The following is a 13,610-nucleotide window of genomic DNA, read 5'->3' as shown; positions in this document are numbered from 1 at the left end:
CTGTAGGTGAAAGACATTCACAAACAAGTTTTTAGTCATGTTGCAGTCATGACAGGAAGGTTGTTAATCCCATACATTTGTATACTGCGGCACATGAAGCATGTGGGCGTACTAAATATCAGCAGACTTCAGTTACTTTTACCTACTTGAGAAGAATGGGTAGCACACCACTTTTAGAAATGCATCGGTCCTCCACTTCTTTCTGAAACTCTTTTTGCTTCAGAAGGGAAGGATACAAACATATTCAATTTTAACCTTCCACAAGGAAATTAAATCTTTAGCCACTTTTAACAGAATATTAAAAAAAGCTCATTAAATTTTGCTAGATTTTATTTTTCAGTAGCATAGTGAAGTAGCTTTTTTATTTTTAAATGTTTTCAGTGCCATTTTCAATTGCTAAGCTATTTTTTATTACCTTTAATTGATTTAGTTAATCATCTGTAATGAAAACTCAGAGAGTAAATACTCTTTGGTAGTTACAGAGCTTACTATATGCATCCATATGTTTTGTCCTTGTTAATAATGCACATCATCACTTTGAGGACTGTCTGAAAAAATTAATATAGATAGTACCAATAATACATTAGATATGAATTTACATAATGTACCTATGAATATATAATATATTCATTATATTATATATAGTATACTATGTATACATATAGGTAAAGACCATATTATAGACAGCATTTGGACATAGGCAGGCTTAATTCTGTTAGTTCCAAGTTTTACATGCTTGAGTTGGCAAACTTAAATTAATGCCATTTTAACGTATGCATTTTTCTGTGTATTTGGAATTAGCAAATGAATGGTGAAATTCAAAATCTTCGGCTCCATTACAGGCACTGGAGAGGATGTGCTTTTTTAACTGGTGCAGGCTTTTCTGCAGGTTTGACTCTGTACCTTTTTACCTTCAGATTGTCCTAATGCAGTCACCTCACTTTTCTGTCCCTGGCAGCTTCTTCTACCTTCTTCTCCTAAAGTAGCTACTCTAGTTTAGCTATACTCCAGCTATCACCCGAGTTTTTCTTCCTCACACGGGTTCCAATCTTTTTCCCGTCCCACTTCCACTTTTCTCCCTGTATTCCCTAGTCTTTTGTTCCTGACATCTCTTCTGTAAATAACTTGCTGGATGCCACCTTTCCCTATTGGATTTTGCCTTAGCGAGGTAGTTTCTTTTTCATATTGTCTGAGGAATATGATGAGGCATTATGAATATAGGAGAATGAGTTTTCCATGTAGCAGGTGTATATATGCTGGATTATGCTCATGCATAGATTTTTAATGATTTTATGCTGTAGTAATTGTTATTGTAATATTTTACCCTTCTCCCAGTGCACTCTTATCCCTCCCACGTGTAGTGTGGCCAGATGCATTACATTTTCAAAGAATACTAAAAGGATATCAAAGGTCTTGGTTTGCCAAGTTTTAAGTCTCGTCTCCAAGAAGTAGTATTTTCCAGCAGTGTGCAGCTTTAGGCAGACACCCAGCAAAGAAAATTTCAGCCTACATGATTGAAGTGTGATAGGATTAAAGATGAGAGGATGGTTTTGTCAGGAGTAAGATGAGATAATCTTAGAGCAGACAATGCTTCTAGTCTCTTGTGTTATGAAGGTAACCTGACACATTCCTTAGAGCTACAGCTGAGGAAATTAAGAAAACAAATACTCTGTTAAACCTAGCCTCACTGTCATCATGATCATAACTTGGACTTCAACCATGTCCTTGAAGATGGGGGTTTCTTTCATCTCATGGTTAATATTTGCACCCAGATACAAGCCTGGTTAAGTTTCCTAAGTAACTCTACTTCATCATGCTCCCCACATTCCCATCATCTGCTTCTGTTCCTTTTCCAGCTGTTGTGTTAAATTCCCTCTTCCTGTGTCCATCCTGCTGTAGCTCCTTCCTCTAAATATTGAGGATGGCTCTCACCCCATCCAAGACCTAACTGAGTTTAAAAAAGCAGTGAGGTTTAATTACTATTTCTTTTCTGAGCCTCCATGCCATATGCAGGTTTGTGAAATATAATGTCATCTCCTTGACCAGTGAGCAGTCTAACTTGCATAATAATTTATAGATGCATGGTTAGTATATAGGCTTGTGCATCAAGGAATACACACCTGCGTAGTGCAATATTTACTTTATTCCTCTTTCGTTTTTTATACATGTGTGTGTCATGCTTCTGAGGTGTTCTGCTAAGCTGCAGAAAAACACCCTCTGCTTTTTCAAATGAAAAAATTGCAGTATGCATGAAAGTTCTTAAATCAAGGCGTCCTCACAAAGACTCCCCTAATATCAGTTCTTTCATGCCTGTATTAAGGATGGTCCAGTATAAGTAAGTCTGCTGATATTTGCTGTGGCTTTATATCATGGAGACAGTGGCCATTTCTTAGATAATAGTGTCCCAAATTGTTTAGGTGTTCAGGCATACAAATCAATGCCTTGGACTAAGGCTTTAAGCTCGTTATGAGCTAGTAATATTAAAGAGAATTGCTTTAAAGTATTTTCACTATGCAGCTGCATTTCAGAAGGTCAGCTACGAGTATGCATCTTGTACAATTAACACTGGCAACAAAGACATAAGAGAGAAAGCAAAAGCAGGATAGAGGGTATGTTGGGTGTTTAGAAATTTGCTGGGTCTGATGCAGTTTCTTGGAGAATATTTAAAATATTCCTGTAAAATTGCGGATGATAGTTGAGGTTTCAGGACCCTGAATCTGTGAAGAAAAAATACATCAAGCTAATATAATTTATTTCTGTGAAAGAATAGCATGCCTTGTGAAGTGGTACATGTCATATAACATGACTTTTATGAAGTGTTGACGTTATCTGGAATAAATATAATTCACCAAGAGGAAGTGCAAGGTTTTATGCTAAAGAATAGTCAACTACTTCAGTAAAAGGTGTGGGTCAACTGGTAGGTGGTAGCTCTACCAACAGGAAGTTACAGTGGATCGTAAGTGAACAGGAATTCTGTTGCCATATTCATTATTGATTGATTTGTGAACCTGATCAATCATTTTAGATCACACATTTGATCTGGATCAGCTTTGAACAAATGATAGCGTTCCAGACCATGAGATATGATGTTTGTGTCTATTTTGTGGTAGCTGCAGGAAAACAAATTACACTTTTGACAGAATAACCTTAACTTCACAAAAATGTTTAAATATATCTGCATGAATAAAGGCTTCTGGTAGGTCATTGTTTTGCAGATGTAATGTTTAGTGCAGTATGCTACATCGTAAAATCTAATACACAATCTCACCGAACCATTATCTGAATTGCCAGTGTTGTGGTCTTGTGACAAAGGAGTAATAGGCAGTCTACTGTATGCCTAGAATTGTGTGACAAGGAAGATCTTGGATCTGAAAGCACAACCTGTGAGGACAGATTGGTTGAATTGATTTAGGCCAGAGAAGACTGAAGAGAGATAAAATAGTGTTCAAGTGACTAAAAGGGATAGCTGCTGAAAAGATAAGATAAATTAGTCAATAGGGCAAGAAACAATATGTTTAAATTATAGGAACAGTTGCATTAAATGCTAGGAAAAGTCTTCCAACTAAAAATAATTTCCTTCTAGTTGGATGAAATAGTTTGCCTACAGAGGTTTTGAAATTACTACTTTTCAGGGATTGTAAAGAGTTTCGAGAAATACATACGAGAAATTGCATAGATAGACCTGCTTCTGCCCTGGGGTACAAAGAGAACTAGATGATTTCCTGGTGCAGCCTCACTGTGTGTGTGTGGGGGGTTATTCTATATTTAATAATCAGACTAGTTTCAACATCTGAATTTTCTCAGATATGTTTACAATAAATCTAATCCTGAGGTGACAGTAGCATGGGTAATTGTGGCATGGTTACCACTATGGGAAAATGTCATATTCCTCCTGCCAGGTACAGATGGAAAAATGTGCCTGTGGCTACTGCTGTTACCTTGGCGTACTGGAGCAATCCGGGATCTAATACTCTTCTTACCCTCATAACACAGACCTAGCTTGCAAATGGAGATCACACTCTTTATATGGGCAACAATACAAGTTCCATCGATTCCTCTGACTGCTTTCTTCATTTTATGATTATTACCTGCTAGCTTTTGTTCAAGCCCATGGTTGTATTGCCATTCTGTATTTCCTTATACGTGCTGGATAGGTATACATAAGCTATTTGTATTTTATCTAATTTATTTGCTCTTCACCTGTTAACTGACAATGTATAAAACAGGCAATGTCATGTATTTCTCTAGAATGTCAGCTAATGAAAACAGAGCGACCAAAGCCAAACACATTCATTATCAGATGTCTTCAGTGGACCACTGTCATAGAGCGGACATTCCACGTAGACACTCCAGAGGAACGGTGAGGTTTTTATTTTTGTTTTGCTTTCTGTGTTCTTTATGCAGAAGCCTTGGCACAGTCTCTGCTGGGACTGCACAGCAATCAGTACTTGGAACTGTGACATTCTGAGCACATCTGAACAGTTATTTGAAGAATTTATAAGTCAGCTTCTGTAAAATATTATCTGAGCTCATAGCTAGTGTGAGAGTTGCCTGTGAGTAGGTGGGATGCGTGTGTTCAAATAAGCCAAAACTATGTCATGATATAGAATCATAGAATCGTTTAGGTTGGAAAAGACCTTTAAGATCATCAAGTCCAGCTGTTAACCTAGCACTGCCAAGTCCAGCCACGAAACCATGTCCCTAAGCACTGCATCTACACATATTTTAAATACCTCCAGAGATGGTGACTCCACCACTTCCCTGGGCAGCCTGTGCCAATGCTTGACAACCCTTTTGGTGAAGAAATTTTTCCTAATATCCAATCTAAAGCTCCCCTGATGCAACCTGAGGCCCTTTCTTCATGCCCTATCTCTTGTTACTTGGGAGAAGAGACCAACACCCACCTGGCTACAACCTCTTTTCAGGTAGCTGTAGAGAGCAATAAGGTCTCCCCTCAGCCTCCTTTTCTCCAGACTAAACAATCCCAGTTCCCTCAGCCGCTCCTCGTAAGACTTGTGCTCTAGACCCTTCACCAGCTTCTTTGGACACACTCCAGCACCTCAATGTCTTTCTTGCAGTGAGGGGCCCAAAACTGAACACAGTACTCAAGGTGCAGCCTCACCAGCGCTGTGTTCAGGGGGACAATCACTTCCCTAGTACTGCTGGCCACACTATTCCTGATACAAGCCAGGATGCTGCTGGCCTTCTTGGCCCCCGGGCACGCTGCCAGCTCATCTTCAGCTGGCTGTTGACCAACACTCCCAGGTCCTTTTCTGCAAGGCTGCTTTCCAGCCACTCTTCCCCACACCTGTAGCATTGCATGGGGTTGCTGTGACGCAAGTGCAGGACCCGGCACTTGGCCTTGTTAAACCTCATACAATTGGCCTCGGCCCATTGACCCAGCCTGTCCAGATCCCTCTGTAGAGCCTTCCTACCCTCAAGCAGATCAACACTCCTGCCCAGCTTGGTGCTGTCTGCAAACTGACTGAGGATGTGCTTGATCCCCTCGTCCAGATCATTGATAAAGATATTGAACAGAACTGGCCCCAGTACTGAGCCCTGGGGAACACCACTTGTGACTGGCCACCAGCTGGATTTAACTCCATTCACCACAACTCTTTGGGCCTGGCCATCCAGCCAGATTTTTACCCAGTGAAGAATATGCCCCTCCAAGCCATGATCAGCTTGTTTCTCCAGGAGAATGCTGGGGGAAACAGTATCAAAGGCTTTACTAATCTCTAGGTAGCCAACATCCACAGCCTTTTCCTCATCCACTAAGCGGGTCACCTTGTCATAGAAGGAGGTCAGGTCAGTCAAGCAGGACCTGCCTTTCATAAACCCATGCTGACTGGGCCTCATCACCTGGTTGTCCTGTACATGCCGCATCATGGCACTCCAGATGATCTGCTGCATAACCTTCCCCAGCACTGAGGTCAGACTGACAGGCCTGTAGTTCCCCAGCTCCTCCTTCCAGCCCTTCTTGTAGATGGGGTCACATCCTGCCCCTCTACTCCGCTCTGGTGAGACCCCACCTGGAGTACTGCATCCAGCTCTGGGGGCCCCAGTACAAGAGAGACATGGAGCTGTTGGAGCGAGTCCAGAGGAGGGCCATGAAGCTGACTGGAGGGCTGGAGCACCTCTCCTATGAGGACAGGCTGAGAGAGTTGGGATTGTTCAGCCTGGAGAAAAGAAGGCTCCGGGGAGATCTAATTGCGGCTTACCAGTACCTGAAGGGGCCTACAGGAAAGGTGGGGAGGGACTGTTTATCAGGGAGTGTAGTGACAGGACAAGGGGTAATGGCTTTAAGCTGAAGGAGGGTCGATTTAGATTAGATGTTAGAAGGAAATTCTTTAGTGTTAGAGTGGTTGCCCAGAGAGGTCGTGGGTGCTCCCTCCCTGGAAGTGTTTAAGACCGGGTTGGATGAGGCTTTGGGCAACGTGGTCTAGTGGAGGGTGTCCCTGCCCGCAGCTGGGGGGTTGGAACTAGATGATCTTTGAGGTCCCTTCCAACCCAAACCATTCTGTGATTCTATGATTCTATGATTTTCTAACCTCCACTCAACTGGGACCTCCCCAGTTAGCCAGGACTGCTGACCTATGATGGAAAGTGGTTTGGTGAGCACTTCCGCCAGCTTCCTCAGTACCCTTGGGTGGATCCCATCTGGTCCCATAGGCTTGTGTGTGTCGAAGTGGTGTAGCAGGTCGCTAACCATTTCCCCTTGCATTATGGGGGCTTTATTCTGCTCCCGATCTCTGTCTTCCAGCTCAGGGGGCTGGGTACCTGGAGAACAACTGGTCTTACTATTAAAGACTGAGGCAAAGAAGGCATTAAGTGCCTCATCCTTTCCCACATCCTTTGTCACTCTGTTTCCCCCTGCATCCAATAAAGGATGGAGATTCTCCTTAGCCCTCCTTTTGTTGCTAATGTCTTTATAGAAACATTTTTTATTGTCTTTCACTGATACCACCAGACTTGTCCCGTATACCTTGCTGGTGGAGCAAAAAGCAGCAGATACTGCACGTGGTGTGGGGCTGTGGCGTGCTGATGGGCTGGCGGGTGTACCTGTGCTGGTTAACCAGCATGCAGAATAGCTGTGGGCTCAGCTGACCCTGCTTGTCCCTCCACGGAAACCCTCATCGGGCCCATCCCTCTGTGCGGCCGCTGGTTTTTATGATGCTTGTAGGAATTTAATTATCTTTGAGGGCCTCTTTCTCAGGGGAATTGGAAATTAGCCAACAAGTTGAGTTTTAAGAGGAGACAGACAAAGAGTTGAACACACAGGGTGGTTTAATAAATCCTGTTTGTTTTCTGTGAAAATGTCTCGCAGGGAGGAGGAATAGCAAAAAGTCTCTTAAAATAGCAAGTTATTATCAGATAGTATTGGATAGGAGAGGACATTCTATGCTCTGAGCTGTATTATACCTGGAGTAAGTGTTTTCAAGTTTTCACTATTAAAATATTTACAAAATCAGACACTGGTAATTCTTGAAATCACCTGTGCAGTGATCCTTTTTGATGCTGGTCAACTTCACCACCTGTAACATAATGCAGAATTTGGAAGGAAATTGAAGTGATTAATTTACACGAGTCTTCTGCTGTGTAACATGAGAATTGAAAATTGAAGCAGGGCAGCATGTAAAAAACATTATAAACTTTTTATTTGGATGTATTTTATGAGTTTCTAATAGGGATGTTGGCTTGTTCATGATAGGGAAGAATGGACAGAAGCAATCCAGGCTGTAGCAGACAGACTTCAAAGGCAAGAAGAGGAGAGGATGAACTGTAGTCCAACTTCACAGATAGACAATATAGGAGAAGAAGAGATGGACGCTTCAACAACCCATCATAAAAGAAAGGTAATGACATTACAAAATAACTGACAAGACTAATAGGCAAATAACTTTTGTAGAACGGTCTAGTTGGGGAAAACACTATACAGGGAATAGTATTTCTACATAAATTTCAGTGTATTACAAACATAAAAGTACTTGTTTTATTTCAGTAGAGCTGAACTGCTTTAGTTTTATTTATTTGTTATGCTATCTGATACAGCACTTCTGAAAAACAAAGTTCAACCGTTCAGGCACATGTTAACATTCTGCTTTTTGTTTGAATATTATATTCATCTTTTCCTTTTTGTTTGTTTACTCTTTTAGAAGTATGGTAATAAAATATTTTCTTTAGACAAGTAGATTTGCCCCCATTCTCATGCAAATAATACCCAGTACAAATTAGAAAATTTGCATGAGAAAGGCTATCAGGATTTGGCTTTTAATGGCCTTGGATTTTGCTATCTGGGAAAATAACTCTGCTTTAGTTTTCAATGAAGTAAGAGAAAACAATGTTTTGGGTTTGGGGTTTTGGTTTTTTTTTTTTTGCAGTTCTTCACAGCTTTTGGTGTAAGTAGGAATATGTACATTGTTTGCTATAACATACTTGTTTTATCTCCAGAGTCAACATGATAAACACACAGCTAGGAGCATGTTTTAAACATTCAGTGCCACACAAAAATTTGCTTATTAGTTTGTGTTTCCATTTTGTCCTGTTTCTGTAGTTACGGACTACTCTTGAAGAATGGATCATTCAAACAGATGTCTCTCATTTACTGTACAGGATCGACATGACTCAAGAAATGCATTGAAATTACATGAGAAATAATAACCTGTTTCTATAGGACTGACTTCATTCTTTCTAGCTAGGAGTGAAACCTGTAGAAAACTAAGTGGAAGTGTGCTGACAGAGCAAAATAGTCTTACAGCTAATGTAACTGAATGCCTTTGAGTACTGAACAATGAAAAGAAATAGTGAACGTGTGCCTTTACTCATAGAGCATGTTTTGTTCATAGCACTACGTGAGGCAAGAATCATAGAAGAATCAGTGGCTGAAAACTATATCCTTGTGAATATAACAAAGGTGTCATAGGAAATCTTAGTTCTATCATGTCCTACCTTTTGAGAACTTGAGTTTGCGGTGCAAACATGGTTCTTTCATGTTGTTTCATTGTATGCAATTTTCTAACCTTTTTCAGCTATAGCAAAAGGTAAAAACTAATTATATACAGCTGTAACAATACTCTCATTGTACATTGTCAAGTTGACATTGAACTTTTAGCCTTGCAGCATAGATGTTTCATGATTCTGCTCCAGGGTAAGACATGATAAGTGACAGCAAGACAGAGGCAGTGTTCGAGGTGTGTCAGTCTTTCTGAGAGGCGGTGCGATTGTGTGCAAGGGATTTGGGTTTGCTCTGTTAAAGATCTCAACACTGTTCCAAGCCTGCGTATCCTCTTAGCGGAGTACAAAACCACTGTATAACAACAAGCATTTTCAAGGTGTCAGAATTAATGCTGTTTAATGTAAGTAGTTTATCTGGAATGTATGCTTTCCTTGTTCACAGTGCAGTGCATTTTCCCATGCAACAAAAGGGGTTGTGGGAACAGGAGGAGGAGGAAGATCAGTTTTGTTTCTGTCTGGCTGCTCACGCTTTAAGAAATGCTGAAATAAGATGCTGGGACAGTGCATGTGCAGTGCTGCAGAATATTTAGCAGCTTTGACAAGAAGCCAAAAGCAAACTCTACAAAACAAAGGTGAAATGAAAAATGGTGATATTCAGCACCTAATAATAGAGCAGAATGGAGTTTTTGTAGTCAGTGAAGAGCATACTGATGACAGCAAGGGTATTTTTTTGCCAAAACTCAAAACCCCACTGCAGATTTCTGACTGTTGGAAGACTTTAGCAAAAGGTTCTCAGAATCAAAAATATTAAATGACCATAATGACAGGGAGTTGTCACTCCCTCAATGTTAATTGAAATTGGGAAAATACATATATTTAGAACTGTTTCTGTTTTGTAGAAATGTTTCTGAAAAGCTTCAGTTTAAGCTTGTGTACTTGTTAATATAATCAGAAACATTTCAGTGATAATGATTTAATGCATTTTTATTGCTTTTTTTTTTGTACTGGATTTCTTTTCATTTCAGGGATGTTTTGCACAATGTATCCTACAAGCTTGTTTTGTCACCTGATTTTACATCTAAGCCCAGTGAATTTTGCTTGTGCATGCACCAGATGGTATACATATGAGTAGAAGAGCATAATCAGATTAAGAAACAAGACAGAGAGGAGTGGGCCTGTTCTTCTCTAAAAAGGTAGCAAAAGGCTTACAAAGAAAACAGTCTTTAGGATGTGGAACTTGATTTGAACAGACACGACAGCAATGTCCCTGGACAGATTACCTGGAAGAACCAAAAGCACTTTTTTTTTTCCCCTCAATTTTTTATATGGTGTCAGTGTGCCACTAAAGTTTTACAGTAATAGCATCAGTAAAATTCAGAGCACTAGAAATTCTTTGCAAACTGCTTTTATTTCTTGCTGTACTATTCCTTGTAAGTAGAGTTTCTCCCTGATGAAGTCAGATGAAAACTCCAAGCGGCATAATCTTTGTGCAAATTGGGAATTTTTAAAAATTAGTTCCTTGGTAGGAATTGTCAGCACCTGTAGTAGGGTTTATTCTTTTGAACAGATCATCCATGGGGGAGTAAATAGGCTTTACAGAAGGCTGAACATCATACGGTTCTTTGGTTAGAGCAGTTTTCTGTAGCTTCACTGCTTTTCCTGTGTTTACAAATTTGCTTTGCAGGGTGCAGAATGAGTAAAGAATAGATTTTTCAGAGGAACCCAAAAAGTAACGTAATGAGGAAAAAGATTCAATCCTCAGAGTTCAGTAGGAATGAAAAAGATGGGAAAATCATCAAGGAGAAAGAATCCAGTCTTATAGGAGCCTCCAAACTTGCTTACCAACATCCCTAAGGTTTAGGAAGTATTTCCATTTTTCCACCAGTTTTCAGTACACCCTTAGCTATGGCATCTGTGTTTTTATCTCCCAAGGTCTTGTGTTCTTTGGCAGACTTTTTGAGTTACCCTGCACTGCGTATCATCTCTAAGCCTTCTGCTGAGGTTCTGAAGAATGAGAGCATCAGGAGACTTTATTCTTAGAACTAGCACTACCACCATAACCTGCTGTTAAGCCACAGCTCAAAATCTTGCAAAGCTATTACCTTCCTCTTATAAATACACATATATTTTTTAACTTGTTTTCACTGAGCTTGCAGCTAGATTCATGACTGTTTTGATGAACATGATGTAAGCAAATTTTGAGCGAATGAGTCTTTCATTTTGACTGGCTTGCTGCCCTTAGCATCAAACCCATGTCTGTGATCAGTCGAGCCAAGATCCTCCTTCTGTGTGCGGGCAAAGGGCTGCTTTTCTGAGCTGATTTTATTCAGACTCTGATGGTCCCTCTCTAAATCCAGCCTCTCAAAGAAGATCAGAAGTATAGGAAAAAGTTACCCCTTTGAGGCTGCTTATGATGCCATAAATTTTTCAGTGGTAGAAGTGATAAGTTGTTACAGTCACTAACTTAGTGTTCTTTATCAATAAAGCTGTTGGCCATTCTTTGTCAGGGAACGTGATAGCTTATGACTGAAGATACGGAACATTCTGCCCTGAATTACTCATCTTCTGCCTGAATTGTGTTTTGAATGCATTTTGGATTTTTCACTTTTTTTGGGTCGATTTTCACTGCTTTAGCACAAAGGCAGTTGTTTTTGCATGATGGTTATTATTGAACTATCGAAGCAGATAATCTGACTTTCCAAAGTACTGACTGTGATATGTGAGAAGTCTTACCTTTAGTCTGTTAAGTACTAGTGGCACATAATATTTGGATCACAACCATATTCTTGGTCATACTCTTGCATTGTGTGACACTCCAGTGCTGATAAACCTGTTGCACTTACATTGTCTGTTGGTGCAACCAGCTCTTGGAGGTACTACGTTTAACCTGCAAAATATGTGATACTAGATACTTGAATGGTCACTATAAAGGAGTCATATGAAAGAGGCACACTTGCCACCTCTTCCTTTTCAGACCCAGATTGATTAATATAAAAACCATGTAATTGTAATCTGTATTCAAATTTTTACAAATCTACTTCTAATGCAAAGACTGTCGTAGAGTCTTACTGGTATATTATTGCAGTGAGGATCATGTATGTTTCAAAAAAGCCATCAGTGCAGTGGTTGGTGTTATGCAAAACCTACTGATATGCCACGTTCTTGTGTCCCTGGTAACACGCGAGTTGATGAGCTTTCTTACGTGTGGAGCATTCACGAAATGCTGGTATAGACTAAGACTGTTCTGTGTGTGCTTTGTAAAAATAGGTGTGTGCAAGTGTGTAGTATACTGTGCACTACTTGACTTTAGAGAACTATACTAACAGTATCGAACAATATATCCTAGTGATTTAAGGATACAGTTAACTATTTGAACTTAATTGTAGAAGTGTACCTATTTTTGTAAGCTGTTCTTATTATATTGGTAACAGCATTTGGTTATATGCAGACACACTTGGGTGCATATTGGAACTGGATAGCATAAGTCTTGCTAATCCTTGTTCTTTGCTCCTTATAGACAATGAATGATTTTGACTATTTAAAACTACTGGGCAAAGGCACGTTTGGTAAAGTTATCCTGGTCCGAGAGAAGGCTAGTGGGAAATACTATGCTATGAAGATCTTGAAAAAAGAAGTCATTATTGCAAAGGTAAGGAAGGTTATAGTTTTAATATTGGGTCATTTTCTTAATGGACTAATCAATATCTACTCTATAAGGTGTATTTGATTTTTGATGGTAACTGCATTTGCTAGAAATATGTGTGTATCTTCAGAGGATACACAAAAGATTACCAAAAAAAGCATTTTGCATGCCCTTTTCCTGTGTCTTATAATGTAGAGTGTCATAAAGCATTGAGAGAGTTCACTGGGGTAATCCAAGTTTAAAGCAAGAACCAGTGCATTGTAGCGTATATTACATCAAAAATTTTTCTAAGTCAACTGCAGGTTTATTCAGATAAATGCAATTAATTTAATGGGCCTGTGCTCTTTTCCTGGTATGTTAGATGTGCATGGGACTAACAATTTCACTTCTTCGGTTTTTGAGGAACAAGAAGAGTCTGAAGCTGATGTCTGAAGACATGCTTTAAACTGGCATTGTCAAGTCACTTAAACTTGATTAGTTTAGTGTTACTAGCACTTGTGCTTGGTCATAATTTTACTAAGTTTAAACTTGAAGGTCATTTACTCTGAGCTTTGTTTCTAGCAATTCTAAAGTTTTGAATCCCATTTGCACAGAGCAAGTTGAGAGTGAGAAACCTACATGCTCCTATCACCATGAGACGCAATTAAAAATAATCCCAATTACTAAGTAAGGAGGTTTTTGAGGGATGTGGATCTGCCTGAGAATTTTCAATGCTTGAGGCTAACAATACCAGTATTTGTAAAAACTGAATGTGGATGGGAACTACTGTGGTTTACGTATATTTTATTGTAAAATATCCTTCAGATTTTTCTAATTTTCTGAATGACCTATGAAGACAAGGCTTACAGAGTTTTGCAGCCTATCTCTATGTTAATTTGTCTATCTGTCACTCACTTTCTAATAACTTTTGAGTGTGTTGATCAGTTTTGATTAAATTTGATAGAGGAGTAGAAACCTCAAAACCAATTATATTTCCTTGAGTTTCATTAAAACCAGCCCTGGTGCAGGAGGA

General features: G+C 39.7%; 1 protein-coding gene across 4 annotated transcripts in view; it reads left to right on the top strand.

The window, feature by feature from the left end:
* Positions 1-13,610, top strand: part of AKT3 (AKT serine/threonine kinase 3) — a 187,266-nt gene that overhangs the window by 91,815 nt on the left and 81,841 nt on the right. For all 4 annotated transcript variants that reach the window (XR_008576244.1, XM_054819198.1, XM_054819200.1 and 1 more), the window contains 3 exons: positions 4,249-4,360; positions 7,712-7,856; positions 12,473-12,604. Coding sequence is in view for 3 of the 4 variants with exons in the window: in XM_054819198.1 (XP_054675173.1) it covers positions 4,249-4,360; positions 7,712-7,856; positions 12,473-12,604 (389 nt within the window). In the remaining variant the exon portion in view is untranslated. The remainder of the gene's footprint in view (positions 1-4,248; positions 4,361-7,711; positions 7,857-12,472; positions 12,605-13,610) is intronic.

This window comes from Grus americana, chromosome 3 (assembly GCF_028858705.1).
Source record: "Grus americana isolate bGruAme1 chromosome 3, bGruAme1.mat, whole genome shotgun sequence".
Classification (NCBI taxonomy): Eukaryota; Metazoa; Chordata; class Aves; order Gruiformes; family Gruidae; genus Grus; species Grus americana.
This window is presented reverse-complemented; position numbering and strand designations above follow the sequence as displayed.